This window comes from Cervus elaphus, chromosome 16, assembly GCF_910594005.1.
Source record: "Cervus elaphus chromosome 16, mCerEla1.1, whole genome shotgun sequence".
In the NCBI taxonomy this organism is placed as follows: Eukaryota; Metazoa; Chordata; class Mammalia; order Artiodactyla; family Cervidae; genus Cervus; species Cervus elaphus.
In genome coordinates this window covers 16,850,369-16,876,074 of record NC_057830.1, presented here as the reverse complement: position 1 = coordinate 16,876,074, position 25,706 = coordinate 16,850,369, and the positions used below count along the sequence as shown (strand labels likewise).

Below are 25,706 nucleotides of genomic sequence, written 5' to 3'. Positions count from 1 at the left end.
ACTACCACAGTGAGGATTAGGATTCAGTAGAAGGATTTTGGGGAGACAAGCATTCAGTTCATAACAGATGAATAGCCTTTAGAATAAAAGTAGATTTGAATCCTATCTATTGTTCAGTCGCTCAGTTGTGTCAGACTCTGCAACCCCATGACTGCAGCATTCCAGGCTTCCCTGGCTTTCACCATCTCCTAGAATTTGCTCAAACTCATGTCCATTGAGTTGGTGATGGACTAGCTCTAGCTTGAATCCTAGCTCTCCCACTTACCAGATATGTGGCATTTGGCATGCTGTTGAATTTCCCTAAATTTCAATTTCATCATTTGTAAAGTGGCGCTGATAATACCCACTTAATAGCATTGTAATTAAATGTGGTTACATCTATTTGTGCTAATTCCTGGCACAAGTTTAAATGGTTAATAAATGATATCTACTGTAGATGTTATGAACAATCCCCTTAATGTCATAACTATTATCTTATTCTATATATTTTCCCATAACTTCAGCCTTTCTCTCAACTTTTTCTATTTAGAGAAAATGTATTTTATTCCAGTTTTTGAGGATATTAAATAGTTTTCCAGGCAGTTTTCTTGTACCTTCAAGATTCCAAAATGGAAGTAGTATTTCCCTTTCTCAGAAACATTTTCCATAGACTCAATTGTTTTGCTTTCTCATCTTCAGTAGAAGAAAAATTCATGCTTAGTATTTGCTTACAAATACTAAGGAATTTTCCTTTGACACTATTCACTCTTGCCTTGAGTGCAGATGGAGCTTGAGTTGATTTGCATGGATCTTAGCCCAGTGCTTCTCTCTCAGGCATTTCTCTTGTCCACTTAGACATATACATGCCTCTACTCTGAATCTCCCGTTTCCTTACCACAGCCTACAAGGACTTACAGTATGATCTGGAAGCCAGCTCCTGCTCTCCCCACATCTGTTATTGCTTTTCCCATTGCTCATTGTGGCTATAATGGCCTCTTCCTTTCTCGCCTGCTATGCATGACCCCATCTCAGCATCTTAGAACTTGCTATTCCTTTTTGCCTGGACGACTCTTTCCTTAGTTTCATAGATTTGTTTTCTCCCCGTCTTTGATTCTTTTGCTCAAATATCATCTCACCCCAGAGAGGTCTTAGTTACCCATCATATATAAAATTGTACTGCTTTCCCAACACTAACACTTCTATCCCTCTTACTAAGTAGCTCTTTTCTTAGGTTTAATATACTGTGTTTTTGGTTGTTTCTTTTTCTTTCTGTTTCCCCAAAACTATATAAGCTCCAGGAGAGGTGATGTTGGGGGCTTGGATTTTTACTGCTCTGTCCTCTGTCCTCAACTCCTGGGTGCTTTCCCAGGTGGCAAAGCTGGTAAAGAGCCCACCTGCCAATGCAGGAGACACCAGAGACATGGGTTCAATCCCTGGGTCGGGAAGATCCCCTGGAGAAGGAAATGGCAACCCACTCCAATATTCTTGCCTGGGAAATCCCATGGACAGAGGAGCCTGGCGGGCTACAGCCTATGGAGTCACAAAAGAGCCAGAGATGACTGAGTGTGCATGCACACAGGGCTTACCCCTAGAACAGTAGATGCTGTGGGCACTCAAAATATACCAAATGAACTGAATGAAGGTGTCTGATGCAGCTCTCTTATTGGGAGGCAGTTATGCCTCCCTCTTCAATCTAGAATCTCTGAACAAGTGATAGAGATAACAAGTCCCATTTCTAGTGCCCACTGCTCTCAATCTGTTGAAGATTTCCTTCATTCCTACCTATGGTAGGAACTACTCATTTGATCTTCATTTACTCATAGTGTGAATATTTTATCAACTGTATGAGTGTGTCATCACTAGGCACTGGGGTTATTGTACAACAGAGAAGATCTTTGCCTTCCTCAGCTTCATTGCTGATTTTTTTTTTTTTTTTAACTTTAGTTCTTCTTTTGGGGGGGGTCACAAAACTGCATGACATGTGGGATCTTAGTTGCCCAACCGGGGGTCTAACCCATACTCCCTGCCTTAGAAGTGTGGAGTCTTATCCACTGGGATCACTGGGGAGGTCCCTTCATTGCTGATTTCTATGCCGTTTACTTGCTTTCCACACACTCCCTAGCTTAAACAGGTGCTGAGGCTGTCTTCGGTGACCAGTGCCTCTCAGGGGTATCTGTCCTTGCTAGGCTCTCTCTCAGCTTCAGAATTGATAATAGAGTTAAAGGAGGTTCATTTGATTCAGTTAAAGATTTGTAAGTGTGTAATGTGGAAGATGATAGCGTGTCATTGGAGTTCCCCTTTGCTGGCAAAAAATGACAGCCACACACCTCCCAGCCAAATGGATTGTTGCTGTAATAGTCCGTGGTGATGTATAGGAAGGGTCTAGAAAATTGAGGATTTATGTTACACATTTTCTTTCGCTACTTATTGCAAAATTGTTTCCTGTCTCCAGGTGGCACGGGTGTACTCTGGTGGCTGTATGCAAAGCAAAGAAAGTCTCCCAAAGAAACAGTTATTCCTGAGCAGCCTCAGATAGCTGAGGCCAATCTTCGGGCACTCCTCATCTATGCCATTTCAGCAACGGTGTTCACGGTGAGTACAGGCCTCGGTGTATCTTTCAGGTTTTTGTTTTATTTATAGACCATTAATGAAGCAAAAACTTAGCCCTAGCTATTGCAAGCCTACCCTTGATCACTGTTAGGTTAAATCTCTGTCCCATAGGGCATGACCTCCTCAGAAGTCTTCAAGAGGCTTCCCTAATTGATGGGTGCTATTTGATGCAACATTTTGTTCTGTACTGCCTGCTCTTTGAGAGGGAATTTTCAGCTAGAATATTAATTATCATTTTCTATTAAGAACATATGTCTTACTGTCATGAAATAATGTAATTATTTTTAAAAAACAGTTCTCTTTATTATAGAAAAGTATATTAAGAAATAAGCCATCTCATGTCATTCTGTTTTCACTAATTATTTTCCCATTTTTTTCCTTTTAAACTTTTAACAACATTATTCCAAAAATAGAGGTGAGCTTCACTAGTATAATTATTATACCAATTACAGTAAAATTAACAAACTTGTGGTTCAATAATCTGTATTTATATTTTTGGTTTATCTCCCTCTCCTCTCTGTAAAAAGGGGGCAAAAAAATCTGAGTTTACTTCTTGGAGCAATCCCAAGCTTTTCATTGAGCATTGGAAACTAAAAATAAAGCCACTGTAAAACCATTGGTACCAAGAGATTTTTGTTTGCTATCATTGTGCAAATACTTATTAATCATCTTTTAAGTACATTTCTCTGTGCCAAGTGCCAGGGCAGAGTGGGGAGTGAATAAATTTGACATGAACCCTGCTCGTAAGGTGCTCATGATCCAATAAGGGAGAGGATGTACAAATATCTGTGCTTTTGTGATCATAGCATATGGTCTTATCCCCAGTTTTCAGAATTTTATGAGTCTCATCCTGATGACAAGCAACATGTTTTGATTTGTAATGAGTGGAAAAAGGAAAAGTAGCATTCTAGGATGTATTAATAATTTAGAAATTCTTTTATGTTTAGCTTTAAAGGACATTTTCAGTAAATAATGAAATATGATAAGTGGAATTAAGAATTGTGTTAAAAATTTTCCACCATTGTTTCCGTTTTTACCACTTAAAACAGCAGCTAAAACCTTCCCGTCCATTTTTTCCATGCAGGTTATCTTGTTCCTGGTCATGCTGGTGATGCGCAAGCGGGTTGCTCTCACCATTGCCTTGTTCCACGTGGCCGGCAAGGTCTTCATTCACTTGCCGCTGCTAGTCTTCCAGCCCTTTTGGACTTTCTTTGCTCTTGTTCTATTTTGGGTGTACTGGATCATGACACTTCTCTTTCTTGGCACAGCTGGTAAGAAGACATGTTACTGCTTTCTTTTAGCGATGAAACTGATTTGCATTAAAATATTTTAAAACATCAGAGAGATATAATTCTTAAGACATTTATGGTCTAAGGTCTGATAGCCATCAGAAATAACAGAGGTTATGGCTCTTCAATAACACATTACCTTTTTACAGATGAACTTACTTAGCAGAAACAGACTTAGAGAATGAACTAATGGTTGCCAGGGGTAAGAATTTGGGGGAAGGGATGGTTTGGGAGTTTGGGATGGACATGTGCATACTGCTATATTTAAAATGGATAACCAACAAGGACCTACTGTATAGCACAGGGACATGTTATGTGACAGCCTGGAGGGGAGGAGAGTTTGAGGGGAACGGATACATGTGTACAGATGGATGAGTCCTTTCACTGTTTACCTGGAACTATCACAACATTGTTAATCTGCCAAACCCAATATAAAATGGAACGTTTTTTTAAAAAAATAACGTAGTCCCCATTCATGATCTTCCGAGCAAAGTGAGTCTAAACCAGGTAGGGCCTGAAAACATATCCAGGTTTGAGATGGTTGTGGATTTGAAGTAAGCTGACTCAGACATTTAGGTTCATTCTGAGATGAATGCAGTGCTTCTCTGGAGTTGCTTCAAACTCCAGTGATAGCCAGAGATCAACCTGCCTCCTTGGGATTTTCCAGTTTGGAAATGACCTGAACCTATATAGAGCTAGTGGTGATAGAGTTCATAGTTACATGCTCGGACTTACTTGTAGCCATACTTAATATCAAAAGTTATGTATGTCTAAATGGAATTAATTGTGAAGAGTGGTATAAGGATAATAAGCATATATGTAACTTCTCTGGTCATTCAACACACCACCAATTGAAAATAATATTAATTTCTGTATTTTGCTAATTTTATATCTGTAATTATTGGACAAGTAAAAGCTCTTTAAGAAAACTGAAGTATTGGAAAATTCATGCATAAACTAAATAACTGATAATGTGGTAAGAATTATATTCAAACAGAGCAACTTTTAAAAGCTATATATGTTGCCTTTGAGGAAAACAAAATACTTGATTTTACAGTGTTCTGCTATACAACTTTTGAAGTGATAATTATTTTTGTCCCTTAATGAAATAATGCTGTGATCATAATGCCAGTGGTTTGGGGGTAGGGATATATTGTTGGAAATTAGTTTAATCTCCTAGATTTAATAGCCATGTTTTTTGGTTTATACTTTATGTGCTGCTTCTTTCCTTCTTTGATATTTTCCTAGGTAGTGCTGTTCAGAATGAACAAGGCTTTGTGGAGTTCAAAATTTCAGGGCCTCTGCAGTACATGTGGTGGTACCATGTGGTGGGCCTGATTTGGATCAGTGAATTTATTTTAGCCTGTCAGCAGATGACTGTGGCAGGAGCTGTGGTGACCTACTATTTTACTAGGTGAGAATTTATACTTGTCAGAAAACTTAAGTTGTAACAACATGGATGGACCCAGAGGGTATTATGCTAAGTAAAATAAGTCAAGCAGAGACTGTCAGATACCTGTATGATTTCACTTACATGTGGAATCTAAAAAACAAAACAAGCATAACAAATAGACTCATGTGAAATAGACTCAAATGAAAGTCTCTCGGTTGTGTCCGACTCTTTGCGACCTCACGGACTATACAGTTCATGGAATTCTCCAAGTCAGAATACTGGAGTGGGTAGCCTTTCCTTTCTCCAGGGGATCTTCCCAACCCAGGGATTGAACCCAGGTCTCCCGCATTGCGGGTGGATTCTTTACCAGCTGAGCCACAAGGGAAGTGCAGGAATACTGGAGTGGGTAGCCTATCCCTTCTCCAGCAGATCTTCCTGACCCAGGAATCAAACCAGGGTCTCCTGCATTGCAGGCAGATTCTTTACCAACTGAGCTATCAGGGAAGCCTCATAGAAAAATCAGGTGTTGCCAGAGGAGGGGTCGAGGCTGCAAATGAAACAGGTGAAGGAGATTAAAAGGTACAAACTTCCAGTTACAAAAAAAAATGAATGATGATGGGGATGAAAAGTCTAACGTGGGGACTATCGGTGATAATATTGTGATCATTTTGTATGGTGACAGATGACAACTAGACTTATTGTGGTGATCATTTGTAATGTGTGCAAATATTGAATCACTATGTTGTATATGCAGAACTAACATAGTATTGTAGGTCGATTATATATCAATGAAAAAAGAAAGCAAGAAAAAAAAAACTTAAGATAATCTAAGTGATTATGCCTGAAGGAAATGGAACTGAGGCTGGTAAGAGTTTAATTTCTTTAAGAAGTAAGTGGAAGTCAATATGACAAAATGTGTAGTTGATAATTCTGTGAGGTAGGAAAATGGGAGGTTATTATTTTATTCTTTATTCTCTCCTGTAACTTTCTTAAAAAATTAATTAGAATAGCAGGTCATGCTACACTTAAATTACATTTATCAGAAAAATAAATCTTTAGTAGTTAGTGTCTTATGTATTAGTTTGGCCAAGAAGTTCTTTTGGGTTTTTCCACGTAAGATGGCATGGAAAAAGCTGAGTGAACTTTTTGGTCAACCCAGTATTTTTGCTTATATAAGGATCTAGCAAAGGTTAACAAGTCTTTAATTTGTGTGGATCAGAAAAGGTGTTGTGACTTTCTTTCCTAATTTCAGAGCTAACCATACACTACAGTAGGCCTGATAGTTTTCCATTAAAACAAGGTTCCAGGTCTAACATCTTTCTACGTTCCATTATCTGATTGTATAATTACCACCATAATTATTTACTGGTAAGAGCTTTCAAAGCAATTTTATTTAACTTAAAGTATTAGAGCATAAGAACCGCATGAAACTACCATAAAGAAATGAAACATTAATTTTACATGATACATCTGAAGCACTTGTAGTTGCTTTGCTATTTTGTCATAGAACTAGAATAAGAAAAATGAACTAATTTTTCACTCTTTTTTGAACTAAATCTTTTCTATGTTTCTATCCTGGTCAAGCCTTTAATTGTCTTTTTGGTCATTTTTTAAACAGGGATAAAAGGAATTTGCCATTTACACCGATTCTGGCATCAGTGAATCGCCTTATTCGTTATCACCTTGGTACTGTGGCAAAAGGTTCTTTCATTATCACGTTAGTCAAAATTCCACGAATGATCCTTATGTACATTCACAGTCAGCTCAAAGGAAAGGTAAAGAAAAATCTTTTCTGGACTTTCTGTGGGCACATTCCAGATCTCAGTTCTGCACGTAGCAAAATTCCCAATGATATTAAGTCCAAGTGTGAATGTTTTCTTCCATGTCCTTGCCAAGTGGAATCTAATTCAGTCCCCTTATCTCCCACTCTTGTACTCCGTATGCTCTGGCAAAATTTATCTAATCACAGGTTTCCCCAAATAGCCTGTGCTTCTATTCCTCTGTGTGAATTCACACTTTCCTCCTTGGAACCCTCCTTCCTGTCCTTAGCTGCGGAAACAACATGCATTTCTGCATAGCTTAGCTCAAATGCCCCCTCTTCCTAGAAACCTCCCCTGAGTCCTCTAACCTCCTAAGTGGCATCTTCTCTCTCTTCTCCATTCTCATGGCACTAGGATCTATATCATTCTGACTTTAACCTTTGTTATGTTTAATGCTTTTAAGTTCCTTGTTGGTCTTATATACTTTATCTTATATGCAATAGGTACTAAGTAAATGTTGGATTGAACTGATTAAAAATAATTCAAAAAAAAAAAAAAACCAAAAAAATAAAAAATAGAAATAATTCAGCCATTACATTTTGAGGGAAAAAAGGGTGAGTGTGGAGGCTTTGAAGCATAGGTTGTGATTTTTCTTAATTTTTACTTTTCTAAATTTTATAATATTCTACATGGTATGGTTTGATTCTTTGGTCTTTAATTATTTTCATTATTCATTCTTTCCAGGAAAATGCTTGTGCTCGATGTGTGCTGAAATCTTGCATTTGTTGCCTTTGGTGTCTTGAAAAGTGCCTAAATTATTTAAATCAGGTAAAAGATTTTAAAAATATATCTAACACTCACTTTCAAAGATAGGTTCACTGTTTCTTCTTTCAAGATAAAGTTTTTGAGTTTAATTGAAAAAAATCTTTTTCTCATGGTGCTTTGATCAAGTATAACTATTTTAATCATATTCTTACTTTTAAACATAATATATATTCTTCTCAAAGCTTATTATTGCAGGAGACCCCAGTTCAATTCCTGGGTCGGGAAGATCCCTTGGAGAAGGGATAGGCTACCCACTCCAGTATTCTTGGGCTTCCCTGGTGGCTCAGCTGGTAAAGAATCCGCCTGTAATGTGGGAGACCTGGGTTCGAACCCTGGTTTAGGAAGATCCCCTGGAGAAGGGAACGGCTACCCACTCCAGTATTCTGGCCTGGAGAATTCCGTGGACTGTATACAGTCCATGGGGTCACAAAGAGTCGGACATGACTCAGCGAAATTAATTGTAATACATGGATAAATTTCCTTAGAGTGCATCTTTCAGGAAAATAATTTATCTTTTATCCCTTAATTCACACCCTTTTATATTTGATTTTCCCTGAGAATCTCTCTACCCTAGCCATTGTTCTTTAATTCATTTAATGTTGTTTGAAAGCTTTAGTGAAAAGTTGTTGTGACACTTACTCCTGTTTTGCAACTGTCTACTATTGTTCAAAATTAACATGCTAGTATGCCATGGGGTTTTTTTGTTTTTGCTTTATCCAGCTGCTGAAGACTGTGGTACTGGCCTGGAAAATACTAGCAAAGAAAGTGCTATTTCTAGGGTCAAATGGAGAGATTGATACCTCCGGAGTAACAGTTCACAGGGGAGTGGCTTGGTCCTCTGTCTTTCTGTGTCTGAGCATGTAGAACTCTCACTGTGAAGCAGTCTTTTCATCTTGAGTTGTTTTTCTTAACCACTTTTCTCCAGCCCCTAAAAATCAATTCTAATGTACTGATGCCCTTATCTAATAGACCAAAGATAAAAATGGACTTTCTCACCATTAACCTTTAAGTGATTGAAGAGTAGCATTGCATTGTCCGTTCACTCACATGTAGTCAGGAGGAGTCCTGTGGGGATGGTTTGAGCATGCCTGGAGTCTGCTTTATTGGAGTTCTATGATTAATGTGAAGAAGTATATTTCTCATTTCATTAGCAAAATACATTCCTCTGGTTCATAATACTCTTCTTCGGATGTAAAGTATTTGGAAGGTCATTATTAAAATAATTATCAACAGCCACAACATTCTGCAAAAGTTTGTTTTTTAAAATTTGGTTTTGGAGCAAGTCATCGTCATCAAAAAAGTTGATGGATGCAGTAACGATAATCATCATTACATTTTGTATCCGTCACAAAATAGCTTATATTCAGAGAGATGTGCTAACCTCAGCTGTCTGTTTTTGGTTCCCATAGGCACCTTTTGCTATCACAGTTTCCAAAATGTGCAGAAAATAACTTCCTTCCAATGTCTGACTAGCTCCTATTGGTCTTTAATGATTCTTCCTGAGCACCACCTCCAAGAAACTTTCCCTCATTACCCCAGCTCCTCCTTTGACATTGCACAATATCAGTTCATACCTCTGTGAAAACACTAGAACACTGTATAGGAGTTGTCTGTTTACTTCATCTTGTCTTTTAGACTTTTAGCTCCTTAAAGACAGGATCTTATTTTTGTCTCTGCAGAAACTTCCATAGTGCCTAGTTTAAAATAGGTGGTCTTTAAATGTTTTTTGAATGAATGATTAATCACCGAATATTTGGACTAAAAAAGATTAATAGAATGATATAAAACCATAAGGATCTCAAAAAGGAGAAGTGCTGAAGGAAAACAAATCACATGATATCAAGGTGGAAACCAGGTGAAAACATATATAAAGTTTTCAGCTCATTCCAAGCTAAACAGTAGTCAGCAATTTAGTCCTAATAGTCCTGTGATGTATATCCAAACTACAAGTTTGTGTTTCTTGTACAAGTTTTGTCCATTTTGCATCTTCAAGAGGTAGGCATGATGCTTGAAGATTCAAGGAAAGCATTGACATAGTAGCAAATCAATTATGGGAGTGAAGGTTTAGGGAGAGTGATTCTAAATTCATACTTGGAATATGAAGTATTCCAGTGTGGAGACTAAAATTTGAGAAAGCAGGGTATAAGTGTATGATCTGCTAGTGTAAGAAGAGACACTTAAATACTATCACACGCAGTCGGCAGGTATAAGCTTAGTGCTCTGCTAGAGGTGTGAAGCCACAGTAGAAAGAGCCCAGATGTTGAAGATGTGTTTCCTTCCCTAGCAAGCTCAGTGAAACCTCTGAGTCTTAGTTTCCTTCTTCAGTAAGTGGAAAAAATATACTTGTCCTCATAGGCTTTAGGTTAGGATGAAATATAATGCAGATAAATCAACTCTTACAGTGTCTAGCTTTTGGTAGACACCTAGTAAGTGTTGTTATCACTCTCTGCCTACCCCATTTTATTTATAAAGAACTCCCCGTGTCTTACTCTTAAGATAACAGAGCTGTGACAAAGAATTCAAAAGGTAGTTCTATAATGTGTCTTTTCTCTGACAGTAAATGTAATATAAAATACTGAAGAGTTTGGAAAACCAAAACAAGAAAAAAATATCACCCATGATCTCACTGTCTAACATAACACTTTTGTTACCAGCAAAATGGCAACTCACTGCTTGACCTCCCAAAGGAAAGAATTCAATCAAAAGACATAGAACACTTTTAAGCAGCAGCAGTTTTCTTAAACAAAGTGAAAGTACACTCCCAGGAGAGAAAAGGAGAGTGGGCTGTGTGGAAACTAGAAACAGCCTTCCAGCTGGGATAGGGTTGGTTTTTCAAAGTAGTGACAAGTCCCTCCTTGTGTCCTGCATCATTTGACACATTGGTTGTCAGTTTTAGGTTATATAACTTTTCTTCTTGTGTCCAGGCACTTACCCACAAGCACCCAAGCAAAACCATGCGGGGTTGGGGCAGGGGTGGGGACCGGAACAAATACTGCAATACTAGTTTATTACAAATACAGAAGAATGAACCCCGGTTTATACTGTGTCACATTTTAGGGTTTTAGGGCTTGGTGTGCCTGCGTCAACATGTGATGGAAGGTTTTATCTTATTTGGGCCTGCTAAGTCTGGAAATTTAACTCTCTTGACCACAATAAAGGGAGGATCTCTGGGCATGTTCTCATCACCAGTGTCCAGGTCAGGGAGGGAAAGACGGCCCCATCCAGGATGGAGCAGGGACCCACTTGTGTCTGACTAACTACTTAAACACTTCCATTAATATACTTAATAATAGCTTTGAGAAAAAGTTTGCAGTGTTTTACTTCAATTAATGTCTGATAAGTTCTGAACCTCATGTGTAAAGCAGGGCTAACAATAGTGTTTACAATGCCTGTTACCACGACTATGAAAAGAGTCTACAGTGCTCTGAGCATGGGCTTGGACAACAGTGAGTCTTCAGTGAGTGGAGAATCTTATTCTGTAATAATACCCACAGTTAATTTCTTTTATATTTTTATAATGTACAGCAATTTTTATTTTCTCTTGTCAAGTCTGTTTAACTTTTCCTTCATAGTTTCTTTCCTTCATGGTTTCTCTCTTGGCTTTTCTACTTAGAAAGGTTTTCCCTACTTGAATATCAAATAATTATTCTACCTTTTTTCTTGTAATCCTTTAGAGGTTTCCCTTTTTTGAAAAAAGTTTATCTGGGATTCAATCAGTTGTCCCAGGACCAATTAGTGATTAATCTATCCTTTCTTCTGTGGTGAAATGTCAATTTAATCATGTATTAAATTCTTATATATTGTACTTGAGTCTGTCTTTGGGCTTTTTTTCTATATCATTGATTTGTTTATTCTTCTACCAGTACTGAGTTTTTGTTTGGTTTGGTTTGAGTTTTTTTTTGTTTGTTTGTTTGTTTTTAATTTTTTATTGAAATATAGTTGATGTGCAGTATTATATAAGTTACATGCGTATAGTACAGGAATATTTATTATAGCTTCATTATATATCTCAAGTGTCCTGTGAGGCAAATCTCTTACATTCTTATTTTTCAAAAACTTTTTGTGTAATCACCTGTCTGTTCTCTAAGGTTATCTTTAGAGTATTCAATAGAGTGCGATGAAATAATAATACTAATTACAATGCCAGGTATCATTTACTGACCATTTGTCATGTGCCAGGCACTGTGGCTCACATTTCACACGGAGAGTCTCTCATTCAGAGTTTGGTTTTTTGTAGTACTCTTTGGAAATGGTCAACAATGAGTCAGTTAATGTCACTTTACATCATTTTCCTCCCATATGCCAACATGCAACCTGAGATATCTCCCGGGTGGTCCAGTAATTAAGAATCTACTTTGCAGTGCAGAGGAGGTGGGTTGGATCCCAGGGGATTAAGACAGAGCAGCTAATCCTATGTACCACAACTAGAGACTCTGCACCACAATGAAACGTCGGTGTGACACAGCAGAGATCCTGTATGCTGCACCTAAGACCCGATACAGCCAAGATAAATAAATAAATTTTTTTTAAAAAAGAAAACTTGCAACTTGAGGTTAAAAGCCTTGAGTGGAACCGGACAACATAAACCCCTGCAGGGCCACTTGAGGTTCGTTACATCCTTCATGTGACTGAGTGCAGCAGCCAGGGTCCAGAGCTATAGGGAGCAGCAGAGAGTGGTCAACTGCGGAGCTCATGTTCCGTACAAAGAAGGCTGTCACCACCTAGCTCTCATACACCTTTGCCATGTGAGAATTTACAGACAGTTTCTAACTCTTCAGTTTTCTAAGAGAAACCAGAATTCTGGATGTTTGCATTTTATCTCTTGCTATTAAAATGTTTACAACTAATAAAAAAAAGAATAACTCTGAGTGAGCCAGAGCAAACATTGTATGGCCTTTGGGCCACATAGCATCAGTTGTCTATAGGCCACCAGTTGGTTGCCACTGCTATAGAGAATACAGAGGATAACAGGGAGGAGTGTTGACATGGAAGTAGGGTAGACCAGACTCATTTGCAGCACAATATGAAATTCTGTAGTCCCCAACTATGTGCCAAACAGTGGAAAATACAGCTGGCTTCAAAAAACAGCTTTATGAATGGATAAAGAAGATGTGGTGTGTTTGCATATATATACACACATACACACAATGGAACATTTCTCAACTATAAAAAAAAAAGATGAAATAATGCCATTTGAAGCAACATGGATGGACGTAGAGATCGTCATGATAAGTGAAGTAAGCCAGATGGAGGAAGGCAAATATATAGTATTGTTTATATGTAGAATCTTAAGCAAATGTAAGTAAATGTTTAAATGATACAAATGAACTTATTTACAAATCAGAAATAGACCCACAGACATGGAAAACAAACACGGTTACCAAAGGGGAGAGAGGAGGAGAGAGAAATTGAAAGTTTGGGATTAACATATACACACTACAATATATAAAATATGTAAACAACAAGGACCTACTGAATAGCACAGAGAACTATACTTGATATTTTGTAATAACCTAAAAGGGAAAAGAATCTGAAAAAGAATATATATATATATATATGAATCACTTTGCTTACACCTGAAACTAGCACAACATTGTAAATCAACTATACTTCAATTTAAATAAAAAGAGCTTTAGATTTTTAAAAATAAGCCATTAAATATATATAGCATAGATGCTAAGAGTTTTGCAGATAAACAGAGTGAACTGTGAACCGCTTTTTGTTTCTGTAGGTGCTTATCTTGATGTGACAAGAAAGTAATTGTACATCTAATGGAACAGTATAAAATTCACTTTAAGAAGAAAGATTGTTCCAACTAGAATCTGTTTCTTTTAGGCATTGAATTACTCAGGTCTTGGTTTACTTGGACATTACTTGAAGATAGTATATTTAATACTGGAGAGTATCTGTTCTCCAGCTGATAAACCCTTAAGATTATAAAGCTTTTCTCTACATAGTATGAGTGGGAGTTATTTTTTGAGCACCTACTTAAATCCCTGATAGTACGCTAAGCACTTTATATATATTATCACTTGCTCCAACTCTTTAAGGAAGGTGCATTTCCTCTCTTTTATATGTGAAAACATTGAGTCTGGTACCTTGGAGCAGATCACATGATCTAGAGGTGGAGGAAGTTTCAAATCTAAGTTTGCCTGGATCGTGCCATGACTACACACTGCTTCCTACAGTTGACCCTTGAACAACAGCTTTAGATTGTGTGGGTCCATCAGAGATGAACTTCTTACCCTGGCAAGAGGGATTTAATCTAAAGGGAGGAGGAGTGTGGCAAATGATGGGGATGGGGAGGCATGTGCATTAGTCCAGGGAAGGGGCAGGGCTTTTTTGAGGAAGTGGGGTGCTACCCCCTTTTTATCTTGTTTTGGTCATTAATATATGGTATTGGCCACCAGTGGGTGTACTGTTTAATATGTGAATGTAGTAAAATCAACTTATGATGAAAAAAATTATGGGGTCCACTTATATAGGAATTTTTAAAAATAAGTACTGCATACTCTAGTACAACACAGTCTGCTGTTGATTGAATCCATGGCTGCAGGAACCATAGATAACAGAGACTATAAAGTTAGTCTTAAGTGGTTGGCAGAAAGTTCAGAGAACACTTATTAGCCACAAAGGACTCAGAATTTCTTAAGAACCCTGGCTTGAATCCTTTAGACTAAGAGGTGTAGAAGGAGAGGGAATTGACAACTGTGTGAAAGAGTTGGCACCCTGACCTCTGTGTTGTTCAAGGGTCAAATGTATACATGCTTTTGTACAATTTAAAGAAAAGTAATTGTTTGTTATAGAGAATATTCAAGCTTTCTGCTATAAATTGCTGAAAGCAGCCTTCTGCTGAAACTGTTTCCTGTTTTAAACTGAGACAAGTGGTAGTTTTTAGGCAGTCTATTTAAACTAAGATTTCCAACATATTTTTAATTCTTATGTCCCTTAAAAAGTTGGAGTGTTTAGAACCAAACTGAGTGAAATATATGGTATAGATTAGACTTTGTGCTTCCTCCATCCCTCACTCAAAATGCAAAAAAGGGATCATTTTGATTACCGTTGCCCCTAACCTAGACGGCATATTAAAAAGCAGAGACATTACTTTGTCAGCAAATGTCCATCTAGTCAAGGCTATAGTTTTTCCAGGGGTCATGTATGGATGTAGGAGTTGGACTATAAAGAAAGCTGAGCAACGAAGAATTGATGATTTTGAACTGTGGTGTTGGAGAAGACTCTTGAGAGTCCCTTGGATTGCAAGGAGATCCAACCAGTCCATCCTAAAGGAGATCAGTCCTGGGTGTTGATTGGTAGGACTGATGTTGAAGCTGAAACTCCAGTACTTTGGCTACCTGATGCAAAGAGCTGACTCATTTGAAAAGACCCTGATGCTGGGAAAGATTGAGGGCTGGAGGAGAAGGGGACGACAGAGGATGAGATGGGTGGATGGCATCACCCACTTGATGGACATGAGTTTGAGTAAACTCCGGGAGTTGGTGATGGACAGGGAGGCCTGGCTTGCTGCGATTCATGGGGTTGCAAAGAGTCAGACACGACTGAGCGACTGAATTGAACTGAACTGAACTGATTCACATGTAGAGTTGTACTTATCTGTTCCCCTTTTCCTACCATTGCTATCTAGCTTGCCCTATTAAGTGGGTTATTATGTTAAGATTTTAAACTTTAAGAGAATTTCTAGGTCCTTAAATGAAGAAAAGAAAGAAGGTGTGAAAGTTTAGACTCTGTGCTCTGGGACCTATGGCCAGGCAGGCCTGGGGACCAGTACTTTTTCACTATAACCTTTCACACAAAAGTACACACACCAGGGACCACTTGGGCTAATAGGCATCCTTTTAAAAAGATTTCTGGATGGTGATCATCTTTCATGTTGCTTCTGAGAATTGAATCTTTTAGCCTGTGTCCTGCCTGAGCAGATGTTGGGCACAGGCTAAATGTTAATCATTGATGCCTCTCTGTGGGCAATTTAGCTCAATATCAGGAAGGCAGTCTGGGAAGAAGGTGAGTGGGCTCTAAAAATCTCAACTAAGTCATCAGCAAAAAGCTCAGAGAACGCTTATTAGCCACAAAGGACTCAGAATTTCTTGAGAACCCTGGTGTGAATCCTTTAGATTAAGAGATATGGAAGTAGAGGGAAATTTCAATGGCCTGCTATGATCTTTAGCACATTTTTCTTCCTAAAGAAATCATCTTGACCTTTGTGTATCACATGCAGCTCATCTTGCCTTAGGAGTAGGAAAAAGTTTATAAAATACCCACTTTTTTTCAGTTAGGTTGACTATAAAAGAGTTGCATAGATCTGTAGGAATATTGCCAAGAAGGCTGAATTTCTGTGAGCACATCCAACCCTGGAAACCAAGGAATGGAGAAAAGAAATCACTGCTGCCTCCTTTGATGTCTACAAATAGCCTTTTGCTTTAAAAGTAGATCAAATGGGTGGAGATGGTTGGAGGAGGGAGAAAAGAAGCAGCAGAGGAAGAAGAATAATTCTCAAGTAAAGTGAAGCTCTGAAAATTAATGACAGCAGCCAAAAAAAACTTTTGTTGTTTAGTTTGGGAAAGTTGGGCCTGCTCTTAGACTCAGCTAACCTGATGATAACAGAAGAGAGAGATTGGAGGTTTGTGGATCCTCTCGGTTCTGCCTCTTCTTTCAAGGAAAGTTATGTTCAAACTGGAAAGGGGAGTACAACATATTAAGTATCATTGGTCTTCATTTAGGGGTGAGATTTAAGACAACACCCAGTTGTTTTAAATGGGTTATCCAGTATCCTTGATTCTAGGCATTATAATGATGCTTTTTTACATCAACATTCATTATATGTGTGTGTGTGTGTACATACATATATAGTATATGTGTAGTTAATGTGGTAGGGTATTTTACCCCTATCGACTTACTGGAGAAGACCCTGATACTGGGAAAGATTGATGGTAGGAGAAGAAGGGGATGACAGAGGACGAGATGGTTGGATGGGATCACCGACTCAATGGACATGAGTTTGAACAAGCTCCAGGAAATCGTGAAGGAGAGGGAAGCCTGGTGTGCTGTAATCCATGGGGTCACCAAAGAGTCGGACACAACTGAACGAATGAACAACAGCACAATATATTACTATCTCATGCTCACAGCTCTTACCTCAAAAGCTAATATATACAATATTTTAAGGAAATCATACTATTAAGTTGTCCTGGTAGCACTCATCTGCTGCTTGCCCACTTTATGCTGTCATTGGCCAGGGCTTCCTATCAGTTAAAAGACAGGCACCAAAAGAGTTAATTACCTAACTGCAGTAGTTCACATTTCCTAATCTTCTATAAAACTTCTTTTGAAACATTTTGCAAATAGCCTCATGACATCAAAATAAACTGACTGTACTTTTGAGGTACTGTAATAGTAACTCGGCTAAAAAATGATACAGAACTTTCCAATCTTGATCTATTCTCAAGGAACCCAGAGTAGTTTCCAGTTCTCACTGGTTCCTTACTCACCTAAAAAATGAATAACAATAACAAAAAACAAACCCAAAACAAATAAAAACAACCAAACAAGCCCCATTAATAATTTATTTTAGGGCAGAGTTTCAAACTACTGCCTGTGGGCTGAATATGTACTTCAGTATGTAAGTTTCATTGGCACACAGCTATGTTCATTTATTTACAAACTGTTTTGGCTGTTTTTATGTTATGATGGCAGAACTGAGCAATTGTGGCAGAGACTATATGGTCCACAAAGCCAAAAATATTCACTATCTGGTCTTTTACCAAAAAACTTTTTTGCCCCTCCTCTAGAGTAACATTAAGAATCAACACCAACCTCACTTACAGTCTAGAGAACCCACCTTCTCAGCCTTTTTGAAACATAAACCACATATACTCATTTCCGGTTTCAGTTCAGTTCAGTCGCTCAGTCGTGTCCAACTCTTTGCGACCCCCTAGACTGCAGTACACCAGGCTTCTCTGTCCATCACCAACTACCAGAGCTTACTCAAACTCATGTCCATCGAGTCGGTGATGCCATCCAACCTCTGTTGTCCCCTTCTCCTCCTACCTTCAATCTTCCCCAACATCAGGGTCTTCTCCAATAAGTCGGCTCTTCACATCGGGTGGCCAAAGTATTGGAGTTTCAGCCTCAGCATCAGTCCCTCTGATGAATATTCAGGGTTGATTTCCTTTAGGATGGGCTGGTTTGATCTCCTTGCAGTCCAAGGGACTCTCAAGAGTCTTCAACACCACAGTTCAAACCATCAATTCTTTGGTGCTCAGCTTGCTTTATAGTCCAACTCTGATCCATAATGACTACTGGAAAAACCATAGCTTTGGCTAGATAGACCTTTGTTGACAAAGTAATGTTTCTGCTTTTTAATGTGCTGTCTAGGTTGGTCATAGCTTTTCTTCCAAAGAGCAAGCGTCTGAATTTCATGGCTACAGTCACCATCTGCAGTGATTTTGGAGCCCCAAAAAATAGTCTGTCACTTTTGCCATTGTTTCCCCATCTATTTGCCATGAAGTGATGGCACTGGATGCCATGATCTTAGTTTTTGAATGTTGAGTTTTAAGCCAGCTTTTCACTCTCCTCTTTCACCTTCATCCAGAGGCTCTTTAGTTCCTCTTCACTTTCTGCCAAAGGGTGGTGTCATTTGCATGCCTGAAATTATTGCCGTTTCTCCCAGCAGCCTTGATTCCAGCTCATGCTTCATCCAACCCAGCATTTCTCATGATGTTCTCTGCATATAAATTAAATAAGCAGGGTGACAGTATACAGCCTTGATGTACTCTTTTCCCAATTTGTAACTAGTCCATTGTTCTGTGTCTGGTTCTGACTGTTGCTTCTTGACCTGCATACATGTTTCTCAGGAAGTAGGTAAGATGGTCTAGTATTCCCATGTCTTTAAGAATTTTCCATAGATGGTTATGCACACAGTCAAAGGCTATAGCCTAGTCAATGAAGCAGAAGTAGATGTTTTTCTGGAATTCTCTTCCTTTTTCTATGATCCAGCTGTTGTTGGCAATTTGATCTCTGGTTCCTCTGCCTTTTCTAAATCCAGCTTGAACATGTGGAAGTTCTCAGTTCACATACTGTTGAAGCCTAGCTGGGAAAATTTTCAGCATTACTTTGCTAGCATGTGAAATGAGTGCGGTTGTGCGGTACTTTGAACATTCTTTGGCATTGCCTTTCTTTGGGATTGGGATGAAAACTGACCTTTTCCAGTCCTGTGGCTGCTGTGGAGATTTCCAAATTTGTTGACATATTGAGTGCAGCACTTAACAGCATCATCTTTGAGGATTTGAAATAGCTCAGCTGGAATTCCATCACCTCCACCAGCTTTGTTTGTGGTGATGCTTCCTAAGGCCCACTTGACTTTGCACTCCAAAATGTCTGGTTCTAGATGAATGATCACACCATTGTGGTTATCTGAGCCATTAAGATCTTTTTTTTGTATAGTTCTTCTGTGTATTCTTGCCACCTCTTCTTAATATCTTCTGCTTCTGTTAGGTCCATACCATTTCTGTCCTTTATTGTGCCCATCTTTGCATGAGAAGTTCCCTTGGTATCTCTAATTTTCTTGAAGAGATCTCTAGTTTTTCCCATCCTATTGCTTTCCTCTATTTCTTTGCACTGATCACTGAGGTAGGCTTTCTTATTTCTCCTTGCTATTCCTTGGAACTCTGCATTCAGATGGGTATATCTTTCCTTTTCTCCTTTGCCCTTTGCTTCTCTTCTTTTCTCAGCTATTTGTAAGGCCTCCTCAGACAACGACTTTGCCTTCTTGCATTTTTTCTTTGGGGATGGTTTTGATCACCTCCTGAACAGTATTACGAACCTCCGTCCATAGTTCTTCAGGTACTCTCTGTATCAGATCTAATCCTTTGAATCTATTTGTCACTTCCACTGTGTAATCATAACAGATTTGATTTAGGTCATACCTGAGTGGCCTGTGGTTTTCCCTACTTTCTTCAATTTAAGTCTGAATTTTGCAAAACGGAGTTGATGATCTGTGTCATGCTCCCAGTCTTGTTTTTGCTGACTGTATAGAGCTTCATCTTCATCTGCAGAGAATAGAATCCATCTGATTTTAGTATTGACCAACTGGTGATGTCCATGTTGTCTCATGTGTTGTTGGAAGAGGATGTTTGCTATGACCAGTGTGTTCTCTCGGCAAAACTCTGTTAGCCTTTGCCCTTCTTCATTTTGTACTCCAAGGCCAAACTTGCCTATTACTTCAGGTATATCTTGACTTCTACTTTTGCATTCCAGTCCGCTGTGATGAAAAGGACATCTTTTTTTGGTGTTAGTTCTAGAAGACCTTGTAGGTCTTCATAGAACCATTCAGCTTTATCTTCTTTGGCATTAGTGATTGGGGCACAGACTTGGATTACTGCGATATTGAATGGTTTGCCTTGGAAGCGAACCAAGTTCATTCTGTCGTTTTTGAGATTGCACCCAGGTACTGCATTTTGGACTCTATTGTTGACTGAGGGCTACTACATACAAGTTATGCCAATTTGTATGAAGACATTTCCTTTATTAAGACCATACTGTGTTTCTCAAAGAGCACTGTTATTTCCTGCTGTTCCAATACTGAATAAAGTTTATGAACCACAAATAGTGACCTACTCAGTACAGTACTCTCTTTGGCCCTGAAAAGTTCTGCATTTTTAACCAATGAAATTAATCATATAATGGCAAATTAAATTTTTGATGACTCCAACCTCATCTTCATACCCAGTTCGTAATATCTAACAAGCGTACAGTTGGAACACTCATAAATTAAAGACTCTTCTGATCTCAGTGTTTAAAACTTTACAGACAACACAGTATAAAGTATGCCTCTGTGTTCTGCATTTTTCCTGCAACTTCATATTTTGGACTCACCAACAATTTCTTAAGTCAGCACTAAACCAAAAATTGCTCAGGACTGTAAGTTTTCATTACAAAGTCCATATACTTTCCCTTCTTAAGACTCAAACATATTTCATGTTATGTTACTTATTCACATTTTCCAGAAAGTGTCAGTGCTATTCTAGAATGTAATGGAAAAAAGAAGAAAAAAAAAATCAGAGTGACTATTAGTCAAAGAAAACATGGGGAGACAGAAGCAGGTACAATTGGATAAAATATATCAGCTGGGACTCAGTACTACAGGAAACAGAAAACCAGTCTAGTCTAGCCCCCAAAAGAGCAAGATAGAGAAGGGGGTCGGGGTGGGAAGAAGGGGAGAGATTCTTAGCTATTTATTAGCTTCTGTAACTGAAAAGTACAGAATCTGGCTGATCCCTAACCATGTAAACATTGTCACCAAGTATAAGTACCTGGTTTCTCTCTCTGCTATGACTTCCATTATGTTGGCAAGACAGGCATGGTCATTTGTATCCTCACACCTTGCATCCAGGTACATGAGAGAGCTCCTCTGTCAGGAGCACCTACAGAAGAGAAAGAAAACTTCTTTTTTTCCCAGAAGCCCAGGGGAACATCTTTTACTTTCACTGACTCCGATTCGTTTATGTACCAATTCCTGAAGCAGTCACTGTGGGTAAAACATGTTGATTGACTTACATCCATCAGAGCTTACCCCCAGAGCTGGAGGTAGTGTCAACCTCACTCAGACTCCAAGAGAATGAGAAAGCATTGTTTCCTCAAAGGGGATTTGATGTTCTGCCCCAGAGGGAGAGGTATAAAATCAGCAACAAAGAGCTGTCTACTGCAAGAACTGTGAGAAGTGACAGCACAGAAGAAAGTGCCAAGGAGGAGGAAATAGATGTTCCCGATATAACAGCACAGCAATCTGGTGCCTTTATACGTGTGTGTAGCTTTTAAAGCATCACTGAAATGCCTAGTGATGAACCCAAAGTATCTAGGAAAGGTTAAATTATGGTTTGATTTACTAAGACGGGGAAGAAGGTAATGGATGTTGGAAAGGTTTATGTGTGTTTTATAAATGTCAATGTTTTTAAAGGACCGAAACTAGGCCATCCGCGTTCTCTTTACCATATCAGATTGGTTTTTTTTTTTAATGTCTTATATTTCCTTGTGCTTAATCTAAATCTGTACCTCACCAAAGCCATGGGTTTAACTGTGAAATATTTTTGCAAGCTATGCTTTAACTATCCTTAGTTTAAATTGTAAAGATAACATTTACTGATAAAAAATTGTTTTTGCTTTTGTCCAGAATGCATACACAGCCACAGCTATCAACAGCACCAATTTCTGCACCTCAGCGAAGGATGCCTTTGTCATTCTCGTGGAGAATGCTTTGCGAGTAGCTGCCATCAACACGGTGGGGGATTTCATGTTATTCCTAGGCAAGGTAATAAAACCAAGTATATTATCTGAGACATATAGTAAATTTTCACATAATGCAGTAGTTGCTCTTCAATTTAAAACACATATGTAGCCCACCAAAAACCTGAAAGTCACATAATATAAAGCAAGCACTTACAGAGCCCTTAATATGTATCAGGCATTTTTCTAAGTATTTTACATGTATTGCGCTCATTTAATCTTCGTTAACAAATTTGTAATGGAAGTTCTATTATTATTTATTAACTTCATGATGCACATGAGGGATCAGAGACAAGCACAGGTAAGTAATTTGCCCATGATTATCCTGACATATTTTGAAATACGAAACAGTCCATGTGGTGGTCCATTGCATCTGAAGCCTGGCTGCCTGGATGAAAATCCTGGTCTCACTAGCTATGTGACCTAAGGCAGGGTACATAGCCACTCTGTGCCTCTGTCTGTCCATCTGTGAAACTGTAGTGCCAAACCCCTAGAGTTGTGAGGATTAGGCTAATTAATATGTCTAGAGTACCTAAGATAGTGCCTGAGACATTGTAGGTTCTTGATGAATATTAATGGTTATCGTTAACTATATATAAATCCCTTAAAATAGAACTGTTGGGGAATGAGAGTGAACTGTCCTCAAGTATCTTTTTATTCTATGCTATTAAAATCTGAAAAATATTAGATAACATTATAATTGGGGTTCATTGTATCTATATTTCAAACCGTAAAATACTCAGAAAATTTAAGATACTACCATGATAACCTGATAACTTATTTTTATATTACCTCCCATGTTTTTCATAGGCTTATATTTCTATGTATAGAAATATACATAAGCTTATATTTCTTTTTTATATTTTATATTTATATTTCTTTTTCATAGGCTTATATTTCTACAGTATAACAGTCCTACTATACATACCTATTTGTTCTCCCTTTTCACTTCGTGTTCTATTATGTATTTTTTCACATTGCTTTGATAACCTTAATAATTTCATCATTATCATAATGGCCACCATTCCGTCAAATGCTATTCTCTTACTATTGAGCACTTTTTACTCTAGCCACTGTGTTTTTAAAGGAAAAACACATATTTCCTTTGCAAAGGAAAAGGGAAAAAGTATTTGATGTTAAAAGGCATTGATTGGCACTATGTAGGTTTTTTAATTTATTTTTTAATTGGAATATAATTGTTTTACAATGCTGTATTGGTTTCTGCTATAAAACAGTGTGAATCAGCTATAGGTATACATATATCCCCTCCCTCTGGAGCCTCGCTCCCACCCCTAACCCTCATCCCATAGCACTGTGTAGTTTTAAGTTCTCAGGCAACAGTCATCTAAGAAGAATTATATAACTGTACAGATAGTTATTTTAAAAATTTGTAATTAAACATATGACTCCTGGATTTTTGTCATGTTTTTACAATAAGAAATTTATTATAGTAAGAATGAAATGAGTTAATTCTTATTAAGAACTAAATACAGGTCTGATCCTATTACTAACCATTACTGTTATTTGTGTGCTATATGAATAACTCAGGGAGACCCCAGATTTTTGGTTTATCCTTTACATACTTATAATTGACCCGTAGTACCTAAAAAGCAACTTAAAAACATATATATATTTATATATATATAAATATACAGAGCAATTAAAAAATTTTTGACACTTACTGGGTACCAGGTACTGAGGGCAGTGCTTTAGGCAGTGAAGTGTTACATTTGGTCCCCCCACCCTCCACCCCATAAGGAGAGCTACTATTATCTTCATTTCACAGCAAAGGAAACCAAAGTTTAGAGAGCTAAGTAGGTTGTCCAAATTTAGAAAACTCAAATGTGGCAGAGCTGGAGTTCAGATTCAGATCTGTCTGACTTCAAAGTTTTTAATCACTGTGAGCTATAATTGCCTTAACTGACAAAAATTTTGTCCCTGGGCCTTTTTTTTTTTCCCCTGAAGCCTTTTGATTCAGTGATTCTGATGATGGTAAACTACTAGCTGCTGCTAAGTCACTTCAGTCGTGTCCGACTCTGTGCGACCCGAGACAGCAGCCCACCAGGCTCCCCGCCCCTGGGATTCTCCAGGCAAGAACACTGGAGTGGGTTGCCATTTCCTTCTCCAATGAATGAAAGTGAAAAGCGAAAGTGAAGTCACTCAGTCATGTCTGACTCTTAGCGACCCCATGGACTGCAGCCTATCAGGCTCCTCCGTCCATGGGATTTTCCAGGCAAGAGTCCTGGAGTGGGGTGCCATTGCCTTCTCCAAACTACTAGAGATAATTCTAAATACAGCATTATTTATAATAGTGACCAAATGTAAGCAGTCTACTGCCTAACAGTAAAAGTTGGAAGTAATAATCTGCAGACTATTTGCCTATTAAACCTTTTTTTTTGTTTTTCATTTTTTTGGCCATGCCATGCAGTCTTTAAGATCTTAGTTCTCTGGCCAGGGATTGAACCTGCGCCCTCCACAGTGAAAGCACTGTGGTTTTAACCACTGGACCATCAGGGAATTCCCTAAATTATGTTTTTTTATTAAGAGTTTATAATATGATTGTGTATAATATGGTAAGTGGAAAGCTGAGTAAAACTACTAGACTATCACAGAACTGTTTAAAAATGTGCATAAGAAAAAAATGAAAATTAGTATCTCAAAATCTTAATAATGATTGCTTTCAGGTATTGAAAATATGAATTGATTCCAAACCCCTCCTCCCACTTTACCATGATAAAGTTTTGTGCATTTTTTATAATGGAAAAATATATACATGATAAAATGCAGTATTTTAAAATTGGCTTTGAGTTTTTCAGAAGTCTGTCTTCTAAGAAGAAGACAGGCTTTTTTTCTTAGTTTTTTTTCTTATGTTTCTCATAACCTTTTAGTCATTAAAGAAGTGTTTATAGAGTACCTACTAGTAATGTACCGGGGGCTTTTCTGGATGCTGGTTATAATACTAGTCAATAAAGCAAATTTAAAATCTGGTAGAAAAGACAGTTTTGTATCCCTTTTTTTCACTTCATATTATGAGCATTTCTCATTTTATTAAAAATGTCTTAAATGTGATTATACAATTGTATCATTTATTTAATAAAGCCTTTGTTTTGTTTTTTACTGTTAAACTTTCCTCATATTTTTTACTATTATAAAGTGTACTATAGTGAAACTTTTGTATACCAATTCTTGCCCATAGTAATACTTATGTCCTAAGGCCAGAATTGTAGAAGTAGAATTAATGAGTTCAAGTACATAATAGAATTTTTGATATGTATTTCCAAGTTGCTTTCCAGCAAAGTATAATTTTGAGTAATATATCTAACATTATTTACAAAAAGACCTAAGACCATGAAAGATAAACAGTTTTTAAACTGACACATCAAAAAAGGAAAAAGATAAGAGGGGGAAAAAAAACCTTTTGGGTTTCTAACATACTAAAATGAATTTCTTGTTTTCCTTTTTCTTTTTTTGGTTGTTTTCCTTTTTCAAAAATCTTTTAAAGAGTTCCTTTTGTAACAGTTAATGAAATTAACTGAAATTAATGAAATTAATAAC

At 37.9% G+C, this 25,706-nt stretch overlaps 1 protein-coding gene across 3 annotated transcripts in view; it reads left to right on the top strand.

The window, feature by feature from the left end:
• Window positions 1-25,706, top strand: part of SLC44A1 (solute carrier family 44 member 1) — a 212,029-nt gene that overhangs the window by 126,253 nt on the left and 60,070 nt on the right. For all 3 annotated transcript variants that reach the window (XM_043927216.1, XM_043927214.1, XM_043927213.1), the window contains exons 8-13: window positions 2,432-2,571; window positions 3,674-3,860; window positions 5,127-5,292; window positions 6,890-7,046; window positions 7,776-7,859; window positions 22,039-22,176. In XM_043927216.1, coding sequence (XP_043783151.1) covers window positions 2,432-2,571; window positions 3,674-3,860; window positions 5,127-5,292; window positions 6,890-7,046; window positions 7,776-7,859; window positions 22,039-22,176 — 872 coding nt within the window. The remainder of the gene's footprint in view (window positions 1-2,431; window positions 2,572-3,673; window positions 3,861-5,126; window positions 5,293-6,889; window positions 7,047-7,775; window positions 7,860-22,038; window positions 22,177-25,706) is intronic.